This window comes from Otolemur garnettii, unplaced genomic scaffold, assembly GCF_000181295.1.
Source record: "Otolemur garnettii isolate 467f Iridium unplaced genomic scaffold, OtoGar3 scaffold00093, whole genome shotgun sequence".
NCBI classification, from domain to species: Eukaryota; Metazoa; Chordata; class Mammalia; order Primates; family Galagidae; genus Otolemur; species Otolemur garnettii.
Window position 1 is genome coordinate 6,154,623 of NW_003852488.1, and position 9,061 is coordinate 6,163,683.

The 9,061-nt window shown below is 38.4% G+C and overlaps 1 protein-coding gene across 2 annotated transcripts in view; it reads left to right on the forward strand.

Moving 5' to 3' along the window:
- Window positions 1-9,061, forward strand: part of LARP1B (La ribonucleoprotein domain family member 1B) — a 138,968-nt gene that overhangs the window by 83,727 nt on the left and 46,180 nt on the right. For both annotated transcript variants that reach the window (XM_023516569.1, XM_023516570.1), the window contains one exon: window positions 5,657-5,780. In XM_023516569.1, the coding sequence (XP_023372337.1) occupies window positions 5,657-5,780 (124 nt within the window). The remainder of the gene's footprint in view (window positions 1-5,656; window positions 5,781-9,061) is intronic.

Consider the following 9,061-nt stretch of genomic DNA (forward strand, 5'->3'; position numbering starts at 1 on the left):
CTGGATTTGAACCTGCCACCTTAGGTGTATGTGGCTGGCCCCTTAGCCACTTGAGCCACAGGCGCCAAGCCAATCCCTTATTTTTGTAAGAGATTGCTCTGCCTTTGCTCTCTTCTTTCTGCCTCTTTAAGTGATTGGGTTAGCTTGGAAGTTTTGTCTTCAGGTTCTAAGATTCTTTCTTCTCCATGGTTTAATCTGTTGCCAAAATTCTCTGTTGTGTTTTGAAACTACCTGAATGTCTCTTTCAATTCCTTAAGCTCTATTATATCCTTCCTAATTATGTCTAAATCCTTGGTGACTTTATCTTTAATTTTGTTGCTTTCTTGAGACAATTTTTGAACTTCTTTTGCTGGTTTTCCACCTTTTCTTGAATTCCGTTTGTCTTATTTGCCATCCATATTGTGAATTCCATTTCTGTTATTTCAACAAGTCCTTCCTCCCTCCCTCTCTGCTTCCCTCCCTGTTACCCTGGGTAGAATGCTATGGGATTAGCCTAACTCATAGCAACCTCAAACTACTGGGCTCAAGCGATCCTTCTGCCTCATCCTCCCAAGTAGTTGGGACTTTACCACATGTACTACCATACCTGGCTAATTTTTCTGCTTTTACTAGAAACAGTCTAGTCTTGAACGCCTGGCCTCAAGGGATCTTTTCACCTGGGCCTCCCAGAGCTCTACGATTACAGATATAAGTTGCTGTGCTCCTCCAATAATGTCTTTATAGTTGGAATTTTCTGCAGTAGCTCCTTTGTGATCCCTTAGGGGAATTGATCTGTCCTGGTTTTTCATATTGCCAGAGGTTTTTTTGCCAGTTCCTTCTCATGTGTAATTTCTTATTTTTCCTTTTTTTTCTATTTTTTTCCTTTACCTTTCCTTCCTTTACCTTTTCTTTCTTTAACTTTAGGATGCTGGGTTGAGTTGACCTTAAGGTATAGTAGAGAAAAAGAAGAAGAAAAAGAAACTGACTGTAATTATTGAAATCTTTCTTGCTTTGGAAAAAGAAATAGAAGGAAAAAGGGAAAATTTTAGGCTATAATTATTAAAATTTTCTTTGTTGCTTTCAAAGAAAAGGGAAAGAACTCAAAAAAAATTAGAATTGATTATGATAATTAAAATCCACTTTGTTGCCTTGGAAAAGAAATAGGAAGAAAAAAAGAATCTATAGGTGATGCTTTAGAATTAGAAATAACTGCAGCTGTTAGAAACAGCAATCCGCTGAGTTCCGTTCTCCAGGATTTTCAGTGGCTGCCAACTTGAGATTTAGAGGTGGAGTTTCCTGCTGTGCTCTCAGTGGGGACGTTCTAGTGAGCCAGAGATGGCACTGAATGTCTGGGGAGTGGTGCTGCAGGCCTGAGGGGAGAATGCCAGATGTTCTAGGATGGCCCACCAAACTACTCTCTGGGTGGGGGGCTCCAGAGTCCACACTGGACCTGGCTGAGGCTCAGTGGCCTAAATGAGAACTAGATTCTGACAGGAGGTGTGGGGCTGGGGCCACTCCAAACTCTTCTACAAAGGGAACAGTATGGCAACAACAACCCAAGCCTGGAGGGCAGAGGCTGTGCCAGTGGCACAGCAGACCAGACCCACGTGCTTCAGGGCTTCTGGGAAGCCACATACCCGGGACCAACCCATGATGCCATTATTAAAGGGCTACTGTAATTCTGGCACCACTCTTGTAACCTGCTGAGGTGGAGCAGTAGGCCACTGTCTCCCTGGTGCAACGTCTCCCACACAGCCTACTTCTCACTGGTTCTTGCACATGGATCCACCTGTGGTCCCTGAGGGTAGTGGTCAGCAACAGATTATTGACTCTAGCTTAGAGAAGCTGCAGGTCAGGCCACAGCAGCAAGACTAGTGCACCTGAAACCTGGGAGAAGGAGAGGACCCTGGCCTTTTCTTTTCTTCCTCCTCAGTGCTGGCTGTCCAGTCTAGCCAATTTGCACAGGATTCAAGTCTGTTCCCAGACCATCCCAGCAAGAGGCCACAGGGGATGGCCCTAGGCTCCCAGTAGCCCAGACCACACTGTGATCTCCACATGGAGTCTGCTTCCATGCCTTTTACCTTCTCTCCACCTGTTTCCTCACCGCCCTATTCCTGAGCTTGGGGGTCCGAGTGGCAGTGCCTGTATGTGTTTCTCTCTGATTTTTGTCAGGAGAGATTGCAAAGGTGCTGCCACTAGGCAGTGGCAAGAGAATTGCTTAATCCCAAGAGTTTGAGGTTGCTGTGAGCTGTGATGCCACAACAACTTTTTAAAAGTTTTAAAACCCCAACTTTTAAAATTTTTATTTTGAGATAATTAGAGGTTCACAGGAAGTTGTAAAAATAGTACAGAGAATTCCTGTGTACCTTTCACCTAGTTCCCTCCAAAAGTTAAATCTTATATATCTATAGCACAATATTAAATCAGGAAGTAGACATTTCTTATCACAAATGTGTGTGATAAGAAGTTTTTATAGACTCAGTGGCCATAGCACAGTGGTTGCAGCACCAGCCACAAAAGTGGCAGGTTCAAACCCGGCCCAGGCCAGCTAAACAACAATGACAACTGCAACAAAAAATAGTCAGGCGTGGCTAAAAAAAGAAATTTTTATAGTTCTATGCCATTTTTATCATGTGTGGATTCACCACAATCAAGGTACCAAACTACCACGCTCACTTGCCTTGCTTTCACTCTCCTTAACCTCAGGAACCACTAAACTGCACTCTATCTCTGTAATTTTATCATTTTAAGAATATTGTATGAATGGAATAATACAGCTTGTGACTTTTTGAGGTTGGTATTTTTTAATCATAATATTCTCGAGATCCATCTAGGATGTTGTTGCGGTATCTGTAGTTTAGTCTCTTCCAAAATGACTAAAAGACAGAGTCTCGCTCTGTCACCCTGGGTAGAGTGCCATGGCATCACAGCTCACAGCAAACTCAAACTCTTGGTATTAAGCGATTCTCTTGCCTCTGCTTCCTGAGTAGCTAGGACTGCAGGCACCCACCACAATGCCTAGCTATTTTTTGGTTGCAGTTGTTATTGCTTGTTTAGCAAGCCCGGGCCAGACTCGAACCCGCCAGCTTTAGTGTATGTGGCTGGCATCCTACTCACTGAGCTATGGGCGCTGAGCCCAAAATGGCTAAATTTTAAAAGACTGATAATACCAAGTGTTGGTAAAGATGTAGAGCAATAGGAAATTAAACACTAGGATGGATTTTTTTTTAAATTGCAATGTATTCATATTCTAGAATAGAGCAGAATAGACAAACATTTTCTATAAAGGGCTGTATAGCAAACATTTTAAACTTTGTGTGTCATATGTTGTCTGTGGCAACTACTTAACTCTGCAGTTGTAGCAATGAAGCATCCATAGGTAATATGTAAACAAATAGGTGTGGTTGTATTTCACTAAACCCATTTATAAAAATAGACTTTGGCCTGGGATCTGTAGTTTGCTGACCTTTGTTGTAGAACCATAAACTATGGTTACACATAGATGAATCTCACAGACATAATTTTGCATAATACAAGCCATACACTATTATTCCATTTTTATAAATTTCAGAAAGAGGCAAAACCTCTATGGTATTGAAGTTAGCATGTTCATTATTTTGGGACAGAGAGGAAGCCTTGATTGGAAGGGGCATGAAGGAAAGTTCTAGGGTACTGGTAGTCTGTTTATCTGAATGGTGATTACTCAAGTTCATTTACTTTTGATTACTCATTGAGATGTATACTTAAGATTTGTCCCCTTCTCTAGTGTGTGCTTATGTTATACTTTTAATGAATTAGTTAAAAAACAAAACAAAAACACTCTTTGTGTTCCCATCAGAGTAGAATTGTGTGATTCATCTCTGGCATATGGTAAACATACAATAATTATTCATTGAATTGGTAATTGCCAATAGCAAGCTCTATGGCAAGATAAGGAACAGTGAAGAAGGAATAATGACTGATTTAGACTGAAGAGCTTATTGAAGATTTTTGAGAAGGAAATTTTGGTATGGAGGCAGGAACTGAAGCAATTAAGCTTAAATTATAGTGATTTAGTAGTTATTTACACAGATGAATCTCATAAACATAATTTTTCATGATGGAAGCCATATACTAGCCATACACACTAGTGACATGATAGCGTAAAAGGCTAGCAGGATCTAATAAATGGTGTGAGCTGACAAGTAACTGTTCATGTTTGATGACAAAAGGAAAAGATTCTTTAGTTAGCTATTAAGAGCAAGCCACTACAACTTTTGTGTAATTTTGTTATTTAATTTGCTTCTATCTGACAAATACTTTATGTTTTTACCTGTCTAAGCTCTCTTTTTTTTTTTGAGACATGGTCTCACTAATATATCCCCCTCGGTAAAGTGCCGTGGCATTGCAACCCACAGCAACCTCAAATTCTTGGGCTTAAGTGATTCTCTTGCCTCAGCCTCCCAAGTAGCTGGGACTACAGGTGCCCACCACAACGCCCAGCTATTTTTTTGTTGTAGTTGTCATTGTTTAGCTGGCCTGGGCCAGATTTGAACCCACCACCCTAGGTGTATGTGGCTATCACCCTACCCACTGAGCTACAGGTGCCACCCTGTCCACGCTCTCTTTGGATGTTGCCACATAGTCATGTATCCACCAGCACCATGTGGTGTAGACATTCTATGGATTTTACTGGGGAAAACATACAAGAAATTAGTAGAGTATAGGTAGTACCTCAAATTCTTTTTTTTTTTTTTTTATTCCACAGTTTAGGCCAGACATAGAGGGTCTTAATGTACCATGGCCAAATGAACTTCCAGTAGAGAGTCGCCTCCATCTCTCTAGGGTAGGAAGCATCTAAGTAACTATATAACAGTAGTTAGAAAGGAGGAGCCTCCAGAACCCCCTATTCTGCTTTCGAGCTAACAACTGAAACCTGCCCACCTTGCTGCTAGACTTCTAAAAGGGTTTGGAAATCACCCTCCAGGGCCATTCAGATTTATCTTCTATCACATGTAAATGTGTGAAAATTTGACCCAGTACTAACAATCTTTTAGTACCTTTCTCCAACTTTCTTATTAGGCCTTTTTGCTGCTGGTTCTACACAGATTTTTTCGTTCACTTAATTACTTTTTAATAAACACATTGCTTTTTCCAAGTTTCTCATCTTTCCTACATTACCTAATCTAGCATACTTTTTCCTTTTCTCTCAATTTTCATCCTTCAAGAAGTGCTATTTTCCTATTTTTTCTATGGTGACTCCCTGATGATTTCAGTTCTTACACCAAATATCACCTTTTATATACTACATAATATTATTAGCTTTTATGTATACATTTCTTCCTTTCCATCTAACTTATACATTCCTTAAGGATAGGGAACATGTATTAGATTACATTGTTACTTCTGTGTGTTGTGGTGGCCTTGTATGAGTAAATGCTCAACCAATAATGATATGTATGTATGTATGTTTTTAATTTTTTAAATATTTGTAATATTTTAGGGGGTTTTGTGCTTTTAGACTCTGAATATTAATTGTTATTAAATATAATGCTGGATTATTGGAACATCTTTTTTACTCTGCTGCAGTTAATCCCTGTTTTTAAAAAAGCTCATTTTTTTGAGGTTGATATCAATTATTATCTGTTGGTTACTTTGTTAGCCAGTTTAGTAATTAGATTCCTCCATTCTGCTTCAGCAAGAAGTTGAGAACTTTAAGAAGCTAAATGTCATTAGTAAAGAGCAGTTTGAAAACCTAACACCTGAACTTCCTTTTGAGCCAAACCAAGAAGTTCCTGTAGCGCCTTCACAGTCCAGGCAAGGTATGTAAATCTGCTTTTGTGTAAGTGTCTGAATAGTGGTAAAGCAGTTCTAAATTGTTTTAAAAGATCGTGGGTATTTTTTTTTCCTTTATTTGTGGAAAAAAAGTTAGGTATCTGGTAAAATACTTGAGTTTCAAAACTCAACTTTTATTTATCCTTTGTGAACTTCAAAATATTCTGGAGACTTGAAAATATAGATCATAAGTTTGGTGAGATAGCCTTGTAGTAAACACACAAAGTTTGAATCCCACTTTACTCTTACTCTGCCTGAACAGGCAGATAATCACAAAGATGACCTAGGAGTCATCTATTATAATGCCAGTGTGCTCAAAACCAGATGCTCACTTAAAAGTAGGCAGGATTGGTTTGTTTTTAATGTATCTAATGTGATTTTGAAATGCTGGGAATGTTTTTCTCAAAGTAAAAAATGTCACTGCCTTGCTTATCCTTAGAATACACCAATAGAGTCGTTCTTTTGTTTAAGGCCTTAGCTCTGTGTGAGAATATAAATACATTTGGAGAGTCGTAAGTTGAATATGATATTTTCAAAGAAGTATAACTGATTTTGTTTTAGTCTTTTCTGAAGGAAATTTTTAAAAATTACTTTAAAAAACTTCACATGTATACAACGATAGAGTGAATTGTATAAAGTAACCCCCATGTATCTGTTACCTACTTTTACCACTTAATCATCTCATACCTAGTTTTGTTTTATCTCAATTCTAGTCATTCTCTCTACTTTCTTCTGGGTTATTTTAGACCAAGCTCCCAAATCATATTATTCATGTTTTTTTATCCCTAAATATTTCTGTGTCTTTAAAGATACAAAGGCTATCTCTTTTAACACATAAATAGCAATACCATTATCACATGTAAAATTAATAGTAATTCCTTATTTATTAAATATCTAGTTTTCAAATTTTCTCATTCATCACTTTTTTAAAGTTTCTTCAAATTACATTAGATTGATATCTCTTTTAGTCTATAGGTTCCTACTACTTTTTTTCTTTTAACTTATTGTTTCTTGCAGTTTGTTGAAGAAACTGGGCTGTTTGTCCCATGGAGTTTTTCATATTCTAGATTTTGCTGATTGTATCCCTGTGGTTTTATTTAACCTGTTTTCTAGTCCTGAATTTACTATGACTGTTAGATATAGAGGCTTGATTAGATTGAGACTCAAATTTCTGCAATATTTCATAAGTAGTATTGAATATTTTTACCAAGAGGCAGACGGTACTCTATTGTATCTTTTTGTAATGTTTGAGTCATCAGTGATCATTGAGTAGAGCTTTTATTTCACTGGGGGTTGCAAAATGGTGATAATTCTATTTTTATCAATACTTCTTGCTTTAGTAGGTAGAATACTTTCATAAAGAAAATTTCCCTTAACTGTCTTTTCATTTATTCTGACATAGAGTTCTTACAGAAAAGGGGAAAAATTCTTTCCCTTTATTTACTAGTTTTCAAAGTAATTGGCTAATTCCCTGACATCCTTCACTGGTGACCACTGAAGTTCTTTCATTTGGTTTTTTGTTTTTTGGTTTTTGGCTTTTTTTTTTGAGACAGGAGCCTCAAGCTATCCCCCTGGGTAGAGTGCTGTGGCATCTCAGCTCACAGCAACCTCCAACTCCTGGGCTCAAGCGAGTCTCCTGCCTCCCAAGTAGCTGAGACCACAGGCGCCCACCACAACGCCCAGCTATTTTTTTTTTTTTGGTTGTAGCCGTCTTTGTTGTTTGGCGGGCTTGGGCTGGATTCGAACCCACCCCCTTGGGTGTACATGGCTGGAGCCTTAGCCACTTGAGCCACATTTGTTTTGTTTTGTTTTTTGAGACAGAGTCTCACTATGTTGCCCTTGGTAGAGTGCTGTGGCCTCATAGCAACCTGAAACTCTTGGGCTTAAGCAATTCTCTTGCCTCAGCCTCCCAAGTAGCTGGGACTACAGGCACCCGCCCCAACACCCAGCTATTTTTTGTTGCAGTTGTCATCGTTGTTTAGCTGGCCTGGGCCAGGTTGGAACCTGCCACCCTTGGTGTATGTGACTGGTTCTGTAAACACTGTGCTATGGGCACCGAGCCATCTTTCATTTGTTTTATTTTAAAATTAGCATTGTGAACTTGTAAATATGCTAGATGGGTTTCATACTGTTATAGTTATTATTTTGATACTTATGCCAGTTTCAATTTATTGACTTTTAGTTCCAAACCCACCTTTCACTTCCTTGCTCTATATTAATGTAGTTGGACTATTAACTCTCAGATTTGGGCCCACTGATGGAATGTCAAGCTTTGCCAGTACCGGATTTACTACTAAGTTGACTACTATTTCTAAGCATTTTAAGTTGAGAGAGCTAGGGAATTTTTTGAAGAGAAAAATATATTCATGTTATATATTCATTGATACTTTCTGTGAAAATTTAAGATTGTAGGTTTTAATTTTAATTTGTTTGATTTTATAGTTGTATTGGTTTTTTACTTGCATGTAAAATATCTTTGTTCCTAACCACAGTAACATAATTACTTATTTGCTAATCCTATGACATAACAGTTTCAGAATAATAATAACAATAAATAATAATACTGTCAGTATAATAAAAATACAGAAATGATACTTCTTTTAAGGTTCTTTAAACTTCTAAAAACTTCATATTTTTATGTTTTTTTTTAAGTTCTTAGAGTTTCCTATTAAGGATGTTCAGTCAAATTACTGGGTTTTTGTCTTGTTAATTTGAGTACTTTATTTATTTTTATTTTTATTTTGGTATAGAATCTCACTTTGTTGCCCTCAGTAGAGTGCTACGGAGTCACAGCTTACAGCAACCTTGAACTCTTGGGCTCAAGCAATTCTCTTGCCTCAGCCTCCCAAGCAGCTGGGACTATAGGCACCCACCACAATGCCTGGCTAATTTTAGAGACGAGATCTCACTCTGGCTCAGGCTGATTTCAAACTCCTAAGCTAAAGCAGTCCACCCGCCTCAGCCTCCCAAGTGCTAGAATTACAGGCCTGAGCCACCTTGCCTGGCAAATTTGATTACTTTAAAATTTGAATTAATGCTCCTTACCATATTGTAGAGAAAAAAAAAAGTCACAGATAAGAAGATAAATTTGACACTGCATGAAATTAACAAAAAAAAAGCATTATAGAAATCTAAAACTTTGGCTCGGCGCCTATAGCTCAACCGGCTAAGGCGCCAGCCACGTACACCAAAGGTGGCGGGTTCGAATCCCCAGCCCGGACCCGCCAAACAACAATGATGGCTGCAACCAAAAAATAGCCGGGCGTTG